The 16,985-nt window shown below is 43.1% G+C and overlaps 1 protein-coding gene across 1 annotated transcript in view; it reads left to right on the top strand.

The window, feature by feature from the left end:
* Positions 1–15,493, top strand: part of LOC144791348 (uncharacterized) — a 61,296-nt gene extending 45,803 nt beyond the window's left edge. Inside the window, exon 5 of the mRNA XM_078666026.1 lies at positions 13,600–15,493. Coding sequence (XP_078522152.1) covers positions 13,600–14,549 — 950 coding nt within the window. The 3' untranslated portion in view covers positions 14,550–15,493. The remainder of the gene's footprint in view (positions 1–13,599) is intronic.
* The last annotated feature ends 1,492 nt before the right edge of the window (positions 15,494–16,985 follow it).

Genomic DNA, 16,985 nt, shown 5'->3' with positions numbered 1-16,985 from the left:
GGAGAGAGGTGTATGTGTGTTTTTATTTTTTGCCCATATAAACTCACAAATAACTTTATCCAACTCCTTGTAATAGGAGATTGGTATTTTTAAAGGGAGATTTAAAAACAAAAATACCAACAGGGAAAGTCTTGACATTTTAACTAGGGAAACTTGGCCCACTAATTGAAGAGGTAGTAACGCCCATCTTTTCAAAAGCCTTTTTACCTTAGTAAGGATATTTCCATAATTAGTTGAAACAGTTGGAGAAGCTGTAACATACAATCCCAAAAATCTTATAGGTTGAAATGGGAAAAAATGTAAGCCCTTCTTGGAGTTGACCCTCTGAAGAATTGAACAAGAGAAGCTCTGTTTTGGCCTGATTCACTTTGTAGCCCCCCTCCCCCCTTCCCCTCCCCCCCAGAGCTGTAAACCCCTGGATTTCCCCCAACGCAGCCTGGATGTTAAACTTATCTGCCTTCAAATATAAAATCAGGTCATCAGCAAACAGCTTGATTTTTGCCATCCCTGTTAGAGTGGCCAGTATTGATGTATTAAAATGAATTTTTACTGCCTGTGGCTCAATAAAAAGAGAGAATAAGAGGGGGGACAAGGGGCAACCATGTCTGGTGGGACATCTAATTCCCACCTGTCTTACCTGTTCCGCATTAATAATTATCTTTGCAACTGCCCCATTATAAATTCTCCTTAACATCTCTATCAAGTGAGCTGGATACAAGAATAATAAAAATGGAGAGAGCTCATCTAAAAACATCTTGTAGATTTCCACCGGAATTCCATCATTACCACTTGCCTTAACGCTAGCCATCTCTTTTATAGTTTGGATCAATTCTACAAGTTTGATCGGTTTAATCTAGGCCACACTATCAGAATTGGAGTTCGGCAAAGAAGTTCTCTAGATCGTGTAGGTCTACTATCTGGGTCTCGGCATAGATTTGCATGAAATGGTATACAAATATTTCAGCAACTCTGTCTTTATCAGCTCCCAGACTTGCAGTACTGGGGTCTCTTAATTGTGAGATTAATTGCCTACTCTGTTGTGCTTTGGTAGACCACGCTAAAAATGTACCTACGATCTGGCTTTCTTCGTAGAATTTCTGCTGAAATGCCTTACTCCCAGAGATCTCTTCTAAGATAAAAAAAAATAATAAATGCTCTTTTGCTCTCGCAAATTCCTTCTGTGACATCTTCTCATCGAGGTCACTTAGGGGCATAAAGTTAAGATCTGCCCCAGCCCGGCCTACAGCTTTTTGTAGTGATTCAATCTTCTGTTGCCTCTGCTTATATATGTTAGCTTTATATGCAATCACCTGCTCCCGAAAAGAGGCCTTAAAAGCTTCCCACACCATAAAAGCTGGGGCTGAATTAACATTCTCTTTAAAAAATTGCTGAGTAAATTTCTGGGTTTCTGAGATCTATATTGGATCCGAGAGCAGTGCTTTCTCCAAGTGCCTCCTAAAATTACTTCTTTGGGTGGTGCGTAAGCGTATCACCAATGAAACTATCGATGGTCCTAGAAAGAGGTAGCAAAAATTTCAGACTCTGCTCTTATAAGTTACTTATTAATCAGGAAGAAGTCAAGTCGTGAAGCTGTTTTGAACCTTGCGGAGTAACATGTAAACTGTGTAGAATCTGAGTGATCTACCCGCCAAGGATCTATTAAGGCAAAATATTCGTTTAGGAATTCTTTATAATTTTGCAGTTTTCTGTTTTAGTTGTTGCTTAGCCTTATTTGACATTTCCAATCCTAAATCTTGTATAAAGTTAAAATCCCCCCATTAACTATAGGACCATGGGCATTTATTAACATATCGTATATCTATTTTAAGGCTTTAATATCGTCAAAAATTGTCCTATAGTAGTTCAAAAAAGTAAGACAAACCCCAGTCACTAAGCCCTCAAACCAAATCCACCTTGCTTCATCGTCTTTGATCACTTCTCTCGCCTCCCAATCCAAAAAAAAAGAGAATAAGATACCCACCCCCATACTGCCCTATTGGCTGGGGCAAAATACCCTTGAGAATACTTCTTGGGGAGTGATAAATTGGAGGTATGAGACTTAAGATGTGTCTCCTGCAAAAAAATCACCTGGGGGAGAATGAGCCCAACCATTTTAGCACTGCCCCCCTTTTACGAACATTTAGAAGACTGTTTACATTACATGAGATTATCTTTAGTGATTGAGACATTCTTCAAGATAAGACATATCACAAATACTCAGCATAGGAATATTGATATCGCTCCTCTTTGTTATACCCCCTTTCATATACCGTGCTTGTTGAAGTTGGCCCAGACCCCTTATTACCATATGAGGCACAGCTAGCCCCTCCACCCCTGCTCTTACTCCAATCTTGTATCTAGCCAATTTCTGACCTGCTGTTTTCCTGCCCTTTTCTTGATGCTTCACCCAAAACCCCCCTGCATCCCTCAACCCCCGCCCCCCCCCCCCCAAACCCATCTGGAGAAGGGAGTGGCCCTTGACTCCCTTCCTCAACCCTCCCAACAATCAAGGATGCCTTGACCTGGCGCCTCAACACACATCTCTGCACCCTCCTCTCCGTGGTACCTAACCTACGCTTTTTTGCTGCTGTGGAGAAAAAAAAAGAAAAGAGAGAAAAGGGCCCCTTCCATAAAGTGCTAACAGTATAAAGAGAAGAAAGTGCTTGTGCTTCTTTGCGCCAGTATTGGCCAACGGGTTCGTCCCCGATTTGCAGAGCCTGAAAACACTCTTACACACAGAATCCTGCCAGGAAAAAGGTGCAACATGCAAGTGAAAAACCTTTTTCAAGAACCTCTTAAGATCTAAAATGGAGTCTGGTTTAAACAACCGATTGACTTTAAAAAGAGATTAAAGCCATCGTTTCCCATTACAGCATAAAGATGTACTAATAAGTGACTCTAAAAGGGAAAGTGCAAAGTGCAAGTAAACCCAGTTTGTAAAGTTCAAAGTGCAAGGAATTGGACCTACTGAGATTTCCAGGGTATCATAGATATACTGAACGTAATATATTGAGCTGTTCCTCAAATTAATTTGGCTATAAAAAACGATGTTCTGTCCCACAACAGGCAAGACCACCCTACTGTTTTTCTACTTTCTACTTGATTGTGATATCTTTTGTAGAATTACTTGAGCTTCTTCCAAAGTAGAACAAAGATGGAACTGACCTCTCCATAGTACTTTCAATTTTGACTGTTGAACGATAGAGGCCTGTGCCCCTACGCTATTAAATTGGCCAATTAACCACACAAACTCTCTCTGCTGATGAACTGCAAGCACCGACACATCAGAGAACACCCTCACCCTGTCCCCATCAGATAGAATGATATCCTTCTTTTGTATTGCCTTACTTAAAATGGCCTAATACCAAAGTCCGTAAAATTCACAATCATCATCCTTGGGTACTTAACCCCTGGTAGTTTCTGGAAATGAACCCTATGGGCCCTCATTATAGTAAGGTCCTCCAGTACATTCTGAAGTATGTGTTCGCTGATCAGCGTTTCCATATACGATAAGGGGCTGGAATGGCCATTGAGGTGCTCACTATCCTCCGGTATCTCAGTAAAGCGCAGATTTGGTGGCCTTGCGTAGTTCTCCATTTTGTCCATCTCCAACAGTGAAGCCTGGAGTTTTTTTTTAAGAAAGGCAATATCGGAGTCACAAGCCAAAGAATGGTCTTCAATTTCTGATACTCGTTGCTCCAATTCTTTGATTCGCTCTGGTATTTGTTGTACCATACTCTTGATTTTGTCAAGTCTTTGATGAAGTAAAGTGAGTTCTTCGGCCTGGGAGGTCTTACAGTCACGTATTTCCTCTAGGATAGTCTCGAATAGCTTTGCATTTGATACATCGAGACTGTCGAGGACTGGCTCTCTCTTTCACTTTCCCTGGAATGCCCAGTCGTCGTCTCCACCACCTGCTGATTTTGCATCCCCATTTCTTTAGCCCTGGCATCCATCGGGAAAACCTGAGATACTGGAGAAGGCGATGGACCCGGGCAGCCTGACATCACTATATCATGAAATGGTGCAGCCAGACCTTTCGCTGATTCAAACTGCCCCCTTGAATCAGGGTCACCAACAGACAGAATTTCCAGAAAATCTAGTACCGGGAAGTCCCTAGATGATGTGCCGCCTAGGGTTTGACCAACAGGTTGTACATTGGTGCTCGTGTTCCAGTTCAGGGAGGACCTGGCATGGAGGATCGGGCTGGACTGTTTCTATTGGAGCAGGGTCAAGACTGATTTGCATATAGCTGAGTCCAAACTAAGGTGGCATGGTGTGCAAGATAACGATGGACTGGGATGCGGCCCCAAGTAATTTCCAGTGGCTGAGAATAATTTAAGCATTCTATTCATCACTGTTGTACACTTTAATATGTCACCCTAAATGGGACAGGTATGCCTAGATGTGGGTCCCGTGCCCACTATTACTTGATCCAAGCTATATCTGGCTGATGAGCCCATAACAAGGGCGAAACTTGCCCTGGATTGTTTGCGCTCTGGTTCAGAGAGGACCTTCTGTCTGGACTGTTCCTATTGGAGCAAGGTCAGGACAGATATGCGTATAACTGGGTCCAAACTGAGGTGGTATGGTGTGCAAAATAACAATGAACTGGAATGCAGCACTGAGTAATCACCAGTGGCTGAGATTAATCCAAGCATCACTTTAGTATACTTTAAAACTTCCTAAAAGTGGCATTTTCAAAATGGTAACTCCAGATCCAATTTCATCATTAAATAAGATTTGTAATTACCATTCCAAAGGTACTAAACATGACAACTTAACCTTCTCTTAATTCGGAATTACAGTATATTAAATATAATAAGGAATCCCCAATGTTACCCTATGGGAGTGGTGGGCCTCTAAGTAGTGAATGACTTTGGTATTTTTTCACTACCATGGCATTCAAAACTTAAAAGTACGTGTCCTTCCTTTTAATTAAATAGCACCCTGCCTTATGGATTACCTAGGGCCTACCTTAGAGGTGTAATAAAAGGGGAGTTTAAGGCTTGGCAAGGGGTTTTAAATGCCAAGTCCACGTGGCAGTGGAAACTGTACACCCAGGCTCTGCAGTGGCAGGCCTGAGACATGTCTAAAAGAGCTACTTGTGTGGGAGGCACACTAGTAGAATTTAATTTTCAGGCCCTGGGCACATGTAGTGCACTGTGCTAGGGACTTACAGGTACATTAAATGTGCCAACTGTGGATACATCAATTAAAACATGTTTCAGGGGAGAAGCACATGCATTTTAGCACTGCTTGGCAGTGGGAAAGTGCTCAGAGCTCTAAGGCCAACAACAAGAATTGACAGAAATTTGAGGCAAACAGGCAAAAGGTTTGGTGGAAGCCCACCCAAATGATGCTAGGTCTAACAAGTGTACATTAGGCTGTGTTCCCATAAATACAAAGAATCCAGTGCCCTGATACACTCTGAAAGTGAAAATCTGGGAAATTGGTGGGCAGGTTGTCTCAGTCCATTAACCCCCATTCAACTATCCCTGCTTTTAGACATCCTCAAAGCCATATATTACACACTCAACTAATTAATCAAGAGTTTATCTCTTACTAGGAGACGTTATATGGTTTAGAGGTAAGCTTGGCTTAGAGCATACACAGGAATGTTACATTCAAAACACTGACCTAGCCAACTTGGAGCCTGATCAGTCTGCTGACCAAGAAAGGCCTCTCTCTCTCTGACAGCAATTTGGAATCCTGCAGGGCTTACCACCCTGTGCTGTTACAGTGTCTGTGTGAGGAAATGGGGTGCATTAATATATCATGTGGCTGTGCACCTTCACTGTGTAATACACTGAGCAACCCCCTTAGGTCCAGTAAACTTAGTTTGTAAAACCCTCAGCTCAACCGTGGGTAGCTGTGGCATTGAGCATGAAGGTTTTCATAGAGGACCAAGTTTTAAGCATTTAAAAAGCACCAAATCAATTGAAGAACAAATCAACACAGCACTCAAGAAATCAAATACCAAGTTATAAAAATAGACTGAATTTTTAAAAGATTTTAAACAGTAAAATGAAAAAAATCCACCAAATGGTTCCAGAAATATACATTTTACAAGCAGTAATAAATCAATGCAACCATGAACAAGCCTTTTTAAAGTCAAAGAATTGGACAAATAGAAACGTTTTAGAGGAATCTTAGGGTTGTCACTGCAGTGGGTTAGAAGTACTTGGAGTGGCCAACTCCAGCAGGGTGGCAGTCAGGGGGGCCACTGCCAGCCCTTAAAAAATTAAACAAAAACGTTTCATTTAAAAAAAAAAAATGTATCCCGTTCTACATCTAGTCGCAGCAGATTGTTTTATGTCGTAGATCAGACACCAGAATATTGAGCTTACACAGCAGTAATGTCCATTGATATGGAAAAAGGGTTTGGTAAGCATGATTAGAATTTCCTGTTCCTGATCCTGAAGAGACTGGGATTTGGAGACAGGGTCCTTTCTTGGATCAGACTTCTCTATCATGGATGTTGAATCACCAAAATGCTTTGGGTAGGGGAAGTGATATCAGACACCCTTGACCTTAACGACATCACAGGAAATTACATCATATGACCTTTAATCATCAGTTTCCTAGGAACTGATGTCACATGATCTTAACTCAGATGACGTCACAATAATTGGCATCGCTGAAGTTCTATAATAAAAGCATGACTAATATAATAATACAATAGAGAAATGTCTGTTTTAGATACCACCTTATTAGGGTGGTAACATGATATGCAAGGGCTCATTAGTCATTTCTCTTAGTATGACACGAAAAATTATGTGGCCATCTGAAGAGGATATAGTGGCACAAAATACACAACAGCACTGGAAACCTAAAAAATGTTATACTGCAAACTGTCATCATTTAATAGCTTCCCTACTGTATACTGCAATAAGTAATGTGTTGTTAAATAATAGGAAGAGAAAAAAAGAGATTTCAAAAATAAAACGTAGTTATTTCCAAATGTATTAACCCCTTGGGCGCGGCGGCGATTCTGTGCCTGTGCGGCACATTCCGATCGCGGGTGCGGTCATGACGGCCGGGAGCCGTCATCAGCACACGAGCACTGTGTGCCATGACCGCTCCCGGCCATCATCAGCATGGAAGGGGTTAATTGATGTAGACCAAATATTGAATCTGGACTATATTATTGGCCTAAAATATTTGTTACTGATGACACATTTTGATTTCAGATAATTTGCAAGGTTCTATGACTCATGTGAAGCACAGAGATGAAGGTTTTATTCAGACGCATTATTTTTTATGAATTCTCAGCAATGCAACATGGCAACAACGTGTTAAAAAACGTTTGTTTTTTAGTTCAAATTCATGTTTTTATGTAATTAGAAGAGTGCACAATGCACTTCTGACTGTATCCATTTGACAAAACCTAATGTGTAATGATCCAGTCAAGTCCAATTTGAAGTTGTAGAAAGTAAAAAGTGCAAAACACTTTTTACCTGCTCTTCTTGGAGTGGCAGCTAGTGGTTTTTGAAAGTGATGAGCCATAATACTTGCCCTGAGAGAGAGTGAAGTGAGTGAGCCTGACATCTTCTCGGGAGAGTTCTGGTGACTCTCCCCAATGAATAGTTTGAAAAAATTGAACCAGGTAGTGCATTTTAAAGCACAGTTTACATACATTTTCTAAAAAGCCACAGGTTCTTCTCTCAGTGAATATTCCAGTATTTTATGATGTGCCAGGTCAATTTAATCTGTAGCTCCAAACAGTTGACCCAATTTTCCCAAAATATGCTAGAGGTGCTCCCATACATCAAAAATTACCTCTATCATGTATGCCCAACATATTCCATGGGTGCCCCTGTAGTCCAAAATTGCATACAAAATGACTCTGCCAGAACTTTGCAATTAGTACTGCCCATATGCCATGGGTGACCCTAACATAAGAAATTAACTTTAGTATGTCAGGGCCAGCACTTTGTCATAATTCCCCCCCCACCCCCACATACACACACTCAGTACTCATATCCCTTGCCACAAATTGCCTCCAGTATGCCAGTGCCAGCATTTTGTTATTGGTGTCCCTATATGCCACGTATAACGTCTAAAGCTTGGCTAGAATTTTCCCACAGGTGCTTGTCATACTAAGAACTACCTCCAGTATGCCAGTGTTATAATTTGTTACAGAAAACAAATGATGGACGGAATGTTAAACAATGCATTCTCCCCCAGTCAAAAGATCTGGGTTAAATCCATCGTTCTTTTGCCCACTACGCCACCCAAGTTTGGACCCAGCCATTTGCAAATCAGTCTGGACCCTGTGCCCTATGGGAACAGTCCAGGCCGAACTGCCAGGCCAGGTCCTCCCTGGACCGGAAACAGACATCCTGGGACTGGTTTCAGGGTATGTCACCCTTCTTCAGCCAGGCTAGTTTGAATCCAGTGGCACAGTGAGCAAGGGACCCACGTCTAGGCCTACCCATCCCACTTAAGGCAAAAAGTGTTACAGCAAACAAATGATGGATGGAATATTGACAATGCAAACATTCTCCCCCAGTCAAAAGATCTGGGTCAAATCCATTGTTCTTTTGCCCACTACGCCACCCCAGTTTGGACCCAGCCATATGCAAATCAGTCTTGACCTTGTGCCCTATGGGAACAGACCAGACCGAACTGCCAGGCCAGGTCCTCCCTGGACCGTAAACAAGCATCCTGGGACCGGTTTCAGGGTATGCCACCCTTCTTCAGCCAGGCTAGCTTGAAACCAGTGGCACAGTGAGCAAGGGACTCACGGCTGGGCATATCCATCCCACTTAGGGCAAAAAGTGTTACAGCAAACAAATGATGGACATAATGTTGACAATGCAAACATTCTCCCGCTATAATTTGCTACAGGTTCCTCTTTAAAGCAATAATTACCTTCAGTATGCCTGGGTAAAGCGCCCACTCACATAATGCCACATTCTCACTCATGCTCCTTTACATTCACTCATTCACAATCACACTTCACACATTCATTCTCACTAACTTGCACTCATTCATTTTCCCTCACAGTTGTATTGTATTGTATAGTATATGAGATTTATAAAGCGCAACAAACACCCTACGGGTACCCTGGCACTGTGGTACAAGACGCAACCCATCAGAACGTGAAGTAGGGAGAAACTGATTGGACATCACTTAAAGACAGGAGATCATTTTCTAGGGAACAGCCATGTTTTAATCTGTTTCCTAAACAAAGACAAGGTGTTGCATTGTCTAATTTCCAGTGGTAGCTCATTCCATAGCCTCGCAGCAGCGAGACTAAAAGCCCTCCTTCCTGTTCTAACCTTATTGAATCTAGAAACCTTTGCTAAACAAGCAGAAGAAGAGCGGAGTCTCCGAGTAGGAGTGTACCAAACCAACTTCTTCTGTAGAGACTTAGGGCCAGATCCATGCAAAGCCCTGAACACTATACATAGGGAATTTAAGTGTATTCTTTGCAGCACTGGCAGCCAATGTAACTCAGCTAAACACAGTGATGCAGAAGAGCCTCATGATCTGGACAATACCAATTTTGCTGTGCATTTTGGACACATTGCAGACGCTGAACCAAATACTTTGGTGACTCCAGCAGTAGGGCATTACAATAATCAAGTCTGCTTAAAATAACGCCTCGTACTATTAAGGCTTTGACTGAGTTAGGAAGCAGTGGGAGGATCTTTCTTAGAGCCCTGATCAGACCAAAGCAACATCCCTCCGTTTTATTCACATGCGACTCCAAAGACAGGTTGGCGCTAAATGTTACTCCCAAATTACACGCCGTTTTAGTCGGAGCCAGTGGAGTAGAAGTTGCAAGGGGCCAGAAGTTATGAGGGTGGGGCAGAGGAACCTTCCCACCTGTACAGTATAGAATTTCGATCTTATCCGAATTAAATTGTAGAAAGTTGTTCCGTAGCCACTGTACAGTGTCAAGCATACAGGTGTGAAAGTTCTCCAGGGCTTTAGACTGGGTTCCATCCAAGGATAAGATAATCTGAGTGTCATCAGCATTATTTACTAATTGCACATTGTGAGCCCGAATTATGTCAATCAATGGGCTCAGATATATGTTGAACAACATCGGTCTGATGGCAGACCCTGGCGGAACACCATGCCAGATGTTGGAAAAGGCTGATTGAAACGGAGGACGAGCCACTGCCTGACCCTTACCGGAAAGATAGGATTGAAACCTATCCAGGGCAGTACCCGCTATTCCCACCTCCTCTAGGCGGGTCAGCAAAATGCCATGGTTAACCGTGTCAAAAAGTTGAGCTCACTCATGGTCATTCACTCTCATTCATTCTTGCTTCCACTTGCTCCCACTCATACATTCTCACCCACATACTCTCATTTTTGTGCAGACACTCCTCTCTCTCACCTATTCTCACTCACTGTCTCCCTCATACTCACTGGCACTTAGAGCACATTTACAAAAAATACCTGCAGCACAACCAAAGTTGCTACGGTGCATTGTGTGCTTGGGGAAGAAAGTATTGTAGAGCCATGTCTATTAAGATACGGCACTGCTGCTCTCCCCAGCACTGGTGCACAAGCAGTCTGCCTAGCCCCATATACACAGTCCTTTGCACCTTGGTGCAAAAGTGTGCGCATTATGTCTAGCATAGGTTTTGTACTTGCAAATTTACCTTCCAGTGCAAAGTACTAAAAACAATGCCTGGACAAACTTTAAAACTTTTCACATGTTAGATGTGCTCCGTATAGCTCAGCACATGTGAAGTGTGTACAAAGTTAGAAGGAATTAAAACATTTCTCTAACTTTACACCTGCCTCAAGAAGGTGTTACTTTTTTGGTGCAAAGCACGGTCTAACATTTTTAGTAGACTACGATTTGTGTAAAAAAATCCCTGGGTTGTAGCTAGAGAATGGCCATGTAACACCCATGTTATGCCCCATGGTGCAAAGCATTGCAGACCAGCTGAAAAGATTATTTGCGCTACTTTAAGGCTATTGTCCAATGTACAAAAAGGTTTTGTGATAGAAAGCAAACAGTTTATCAAGACTTTTCTCCTGAATCTCAGTCATTCTCAGTACCTGTCACTCACTTTCATGAGCAAACAGGGATCTATGCTCACACATACAGACTCATGCTTACATGTACACACTCTTCTCTCACCTAAACAGACTGTTGCCCGCATGCACACAACATGCATGTGAAAGCATTTTATTTTACTTTCCACAGGTCAGTGGAGGTCCAACTCCAGCTCCTGCTACTTCATTTATTATCATGCTCAAAGTGAATAAAATACTGTTATAATAGTACATTACTAATAAATGGGTCTTCCAGTGGAGCAGTTAATTTGGTTTAAGCAAGGAAGCCGCCAACCATATTGATGCTACAGTCTGTGAATGTAGGAGGCCAGTGGCATGTCCGGCTACTGGAATGCGCCACTAAATGGGTAGACCGGTCTTTGGGGTGACTCGCAGGCTTGGATGTGGCCGTCCTCTGCAGCATCAATATTGTCAGCGGCTTCCTTGCTTAGCCCAAATCAACCTCTCCACTGGGTCTTGTGTGTATATATCACACTAGGAGCCACTCCACAATTTCCTGACCCATAGTTAGTGTAATGGCTGTTGCACTTTCGAGGCTCGGGCTCAGTTGAGCCTTCCACAAATATTCATACTCCGAAGGGCTTATCTTTTGAGCCCTCCCCCTTCACCATCCACAAGCATATCTCCCCATGCACTGGGCCATTTGATTGCCCCTGCCCGTTGCATTCTCCCATCTGGGATTACCATTTCGTTGGATTCCTTCCCACTATCCTCCTTCCAGATACTGGGTGCTCCCGCACCCCATCATGATGATGGCCTCACAGTGCTAGAGGTCAAAATGCCGTTGACAGTAGATATTTACCAACTCGCATTCTACTATATAAAAATCCCTAAAGGAGTCAAACGTCTTTTTGTTTTTATATGATGCACTTTTCTCTATCGCTCCCTTATCACTGCAAGTCTCTTCACCCAGTTGTGAGCACTGGATCTTTGCTATACTACCAGAAGAAAAGCTTCAAATTCTTGATTGTTTTGCAATGAAGAAATTAATTGAAATACAGCATCGTTTATCTTTTTTTCCGTTTGTCCTGGTGGATTAATAATTGTCTGGTCTTGTAAATAGTTAAGATAATGCTTTCTCTTTCAAATATGAATGATTCCCTAAGTGAACCATTGTTTAGTGCAAAACAAATACAAATAGCGAGTCACCTCTGATGACATGCACAACGCATTCAATTTTGCCCCAAAGTGCGCCTTGATGGACCGGAAGCAGTGTAGTCCTTAGGCGGACTTCGTTGCTCCCCACTGACCTGTCTCAATTAAAGGTGGCAATCTCAAATTACAGAAATGTAGAACACATGTGGTCTTACAGGAATGGCAGACAATGAAGTCTCAATTTTAAAGGTTTAATCTTAAGGAATTTTTGTCATACAGGAAATCAACTAGTCAGTAAATCAGAGTACAAAGCTCAGTTAAGATACAGAATCAATCAAGAACTCAAAAAAGGTCAGTTCCACTAAACACAGAGTATAAAATGGGGAAGAATTCCAGCATTAGTTTGCCTTCTAAAGTAATGGGAAAGGGCTTCCTTGTATATCAAGGAATCACACTATTATACAGACATCGGAACAAAGAATGTCATACATTCACTATAGGAGTGCATGATTCACAAGTTCTTAACCAATCATAATAAAGAGAAACACTTGCAACTTAAGGCATTCAACAAGATTCTCATAATTCTTCTACATAGAGCTTCTCACGATCAGTGTCTGCACATGGAATAGGAAAGTTTAACGTATATGTGATCCTCCCTGGAACAGCTAGTTTTAAACCTTAATATGTATGCTTCATGCAGAACAGTCTATGAAAGACTTTATCCTTCTCTGTGGAAAACATTTAAAACAAATTCTAGCGAGAAATGAAAACAGAAATCTATTCACGTGGGACAATGAAACATCACTGTAAATATGGAGTCTGAGGCATGTTTTGCCCTAAGTTAGCTAGAGCACTAGTTTACAATACTACAAAACATTAAAATGTAGCAAAACATCTATATCACTTCGTGGTTATCAATCCTTAATTTTTACTGGCGTTTGCAGGGGGTGGCAGTGACAATTATTCTCGAGGATCAGACTTGTTTTTCATCATCGGACCTTGATCCAAAGTAAGAGGGAGGAATGCAGAGAGGGGAGAAAGATAGGGGAAGATAAAAATAGAGGTAGAGAAAGATAGGGGAAGGGAAAGATAGGAAACCCATAAGAAAGGTTGGAAAAGAACCCACAAGAGTAAGATTAAGACCCAGAAATGGTATGGTGGAGGAAGAAAAAGGCATGAGGTGAAATCAAAACCAGTCATCCTTGGAATTTGGTAACCATTCAGCAATCATGTCATTCAGCAACACTAGTGAAGGGCTCTTGTGATAAACCCAGGGCTATTGCACCTATTATTTTAATAAATTAAGAACTGGTGGTTATGGTAAAGTGATGTTGGAAAAGACTTCTTCTGTTAATGGGAACTTGCTCCAGCAGAAGGATTCTTGTATGCGGGGGCAAAATAGATCTTAACAGTTTTATATTAATTGCACAATAACATGTCTTCTTTTGTCTTCAGGTGATAAAGGTGATTCAGGAAATGATGGACTTCCAGGAACTATGGGGCCACCAGGTCTCCAGGGAGTCTGCCCACCTTGCACGGGTCAGAAAGGGGCTCCTGGTGCCAATGGACCCGCCGGAGCCCCCGGCACTCCCGGGAACAATGGACTGCCAGGTGTGAATGGCACCAATGGAAGCAAGGGGGACAAAGGCGATGTTGGCTCACCTGGAGTAGGAGGACCACCAGGAGCCAAGGGAGACCTGGGGCCTCAGGGAATCTGCAACTGCGTCAATGGTGCCCCCGGGCCAGCAGGAGCAGTGGGTCCTCAGGGCCCTCAGGGGCTAGTGGGTGCAGTGGGTCCTAAAGGGAGTGCAGGGGCAAAAGGTGACCAGGGATTGCAGGGGGACAAAGGGAGCCAAGGGGATCAGGGGTATCAGGGGATTCCAGGCCCTTGCACCGCACCTGTGCAGTCTTCCTTCTCTGCCATGCTCACCGTTTCCTACCCCAAATCCACCCTCCCCATCCCATTTACTAAGATTCTCCATAATCCTCAGAACCACTTTGACGCAGTGAACTCCATCTATATTGTCCCCACCAATGGCACCTATCTTCTGAGCTTCCAGCTCTCTGTCTATGGAAGAGTCCTTGTGGTGGGCCTGTTCAGGAACGGAAAGCTCGTTTCTAGAGCAGCCCAGGATGCCAACCGGGGGGTCTGCTCGCAGACTCTGGTGATGCGTCTCTCTGCTGGAGACACCATCTGGCTGCAGACTAAGAATGACCAGAGCAATGGGGTCTACTTCGATACGAACAGCGACAGCACCTTCACTGGGTACCTGATCTACCCCGACGTCTGTGATGGTTCGCTGACTCGCAGCTTCGCATCTCCTTCAATACCCACCACTTTTCATGGATTTCCAGTTGAACCAGAGAACCTCTTTATCCCTCCGACCGCATCACCTTCAGGCTAAGCTGGCTAGCTTTGAATCCCTCCCCTACTGGCTGGATGTTTTAGTTCGTGAGTCCCTCTTCCACACTCTGTCTGTCTATGTGCACCTGTCACAGTTCATCCTGCTCTTCACCACAACCACAGGAAACAGAGCCCATTAGGGTTACGTCATTTGCTACAACCCCTCCCATTGTGCCCAGTGATCTCCACCCTATATGAGCTAATGGGTGACATCGTGTAGGGTAAAGCTAGCGACAGGGTCCCAGATACTTGCCTTAAAAGCAGATAAATGCCTCCAAAGTCTGGTCTGAATAATCTTTTTCTGCTGCCGCCCACTCACCCCTCTTCGTAACAACGCTTGCACGCGACCTCCTGCCAGATGAAGCAGAGTTGAGAGTGAGCAAGGGGGACGGATGGGCTGGGGCCGCCGCCTGATCCTCCCTCCGATGATTGGACAGCCTGAAATAAGTGCCCGTATCTGCTTAATATAATCTGTGAGTCTCTCAAATTTAGTAAAGCAGTCTATAACATCATGAAGAGATTTTGTGAGTGTCTCCTTCATAGAAAAGCAGTGAATGAGAACATGAAATGAGCCATCTGACTCGGAGAGGAAGAAGACTTTTGGGTGGTTGGAAGCAGAGATCCACTTCCAGGTCAAAGTTCAAAGGTTGCAGTATGAGGCCCTCTAGTGTGATGCATTGATTGCCGTGCCCAGATGATGGTACGATCAGGCTCTGTGAAAGGCGAAGAGGCCTCGTAAAAAGATGGCACACACATAAACCAGGGTGCCGCATGCGCCCTCTGGCCACAGGGACTATGGCGGATATTTGCCCTCTGTGTGAATTGTATCATTAAGTGCACCCAGTTACGATCCCTTTTACCACTTTCCACCCTTTCCTAATGGGGTCTGTTTTATTCATCCTTCTGCAGCATTCTTTCTTAATAAAAATGAATTTATAGAAAATATTTCTAAATTAGTTTTGTGTTTTATTCAGTTTTTGATTTATTTCAAATGAGAAACAATCTCTAATATAAATGATGTGCAGAGAAACAAAATGAAAATAAAAATCTTTTTTAATTCAAGAACCATTTTATTGGGATTTATAAAGAGCGAAACAGAAAGAAAACAAGGCAAATCAACAAAACAATCATAAGCTGGAGGGCGTGTCAAGGAGTGTATACAATCCAGAAATGACTGTAACAAGGTTGAATCCAATGCACAAAGTTCCATAAAGTAAAAGAGAAACGTAAGAGTAAGCGAGGGAAGAAGGAGGGAGGGGAAGGTATAGAAATGCGGGCCGCCACTTCAGTATTCCTAGAATGGCATGCAGGGCACTTACATCCTATCTGGAATCTTTCACTTTGTTTCAAATGTACCCCATGGAAAGAAAACAGATCTGATTCCCAAACCCCATTTCGAGCTGCGAACCCTTTGATTACAGAGTTTGCAACAACAAAATGACTTTTTGCAATATACAAAAAAAGCTTCTTTAGGATGGGTTCCAAATTGCAAATAGGAGGACGTGTGACAGGAGAGTCATTCTTATTTGCGATTTGGGAAAGGATGTATTGATGGTTTGTAACTGAAGTGGCAGTCATACACCATTAATTGGTCACCAATGCCCGAATTAGGGTGGTAAATGATTCACAAAAGGGATGCTCTCCCCATATGGAATCAAGGTGGCGGCCTCTGTGGTGCTGGCAGAGGCCCAAAGGACTGATATTCCCGCTGTATCTCTAAAGTAAAACATGCTTATTAAAAGCAGCACCCATCCCCTTGATGGACACGGGCTGCGCTTTAAAAAAAATAGTTCCCATTTGAGGATGGAAATGCACTGATGCTGCAGACAGTTCATTTTTCGACTCACAAATACTGGGCGATTTGCAATGCAACCTGTTAGTACACAGGAAGCATTGCATAGTGCATTCCCATTTGCAAACACGCCATTGTGCAAATTTCGCATCCCTGGGCTGGAAATAATACACCAGTCTGTAAGGGTAGCTAGCCATGTTCCATATCATTCCATTAGGTTTGGAATCTGAGGTTGTGGTAAGCTACGGGAGGCAGGTAGGCTGATCAATGCAAGCAGACCAGTCTTTGATGGTCAGTTAACAAAAGTTGGATTTTTAAGGTAGTGTTGATTAGCATGTTATTATGCAATTCAGCAGTAAGGGAGTTCTAGTATTGAGTCTCAGGAAAAGGTTCACAATCAAGGTGCAGGGCAAGGGAGTTTTGGGTCCCAGAGTAGGTTCTTAATTGTGGAGTGCAAATTGTAAGCAGGGATTGTCCAGCAGCGAGGGAAGGGTTTCTCAGGATCTGTTGAATAAAATGGGAATCTCTCTTGCCCTGGGAGTTGGAGCATACCGGAAAATGCCATCAGTCGTCCTGAATATCCAGTTTGGTGTTGTATCCAGAATTTCAGCGCAAACATCAACACCAGAAGCCTATGTTTTGCAG

This window comes from Lissotriton helveticus, chromosome 11, assembly GCF_964261635.1.
Source record: "Lissotriton helveticus chromosome 11, aLisHel1.1, whole genome shotgun sequence".
Classification (NCBI taxonomy): Eukaryota; Metazoa; Chordata; class Amphibia; order Caudata; family Salamandridae; genus Lissotriton; species Lissotriton helveticus.
This window is presented reverse-complemented; position numbering and strand designations above follow the sequence as displayed.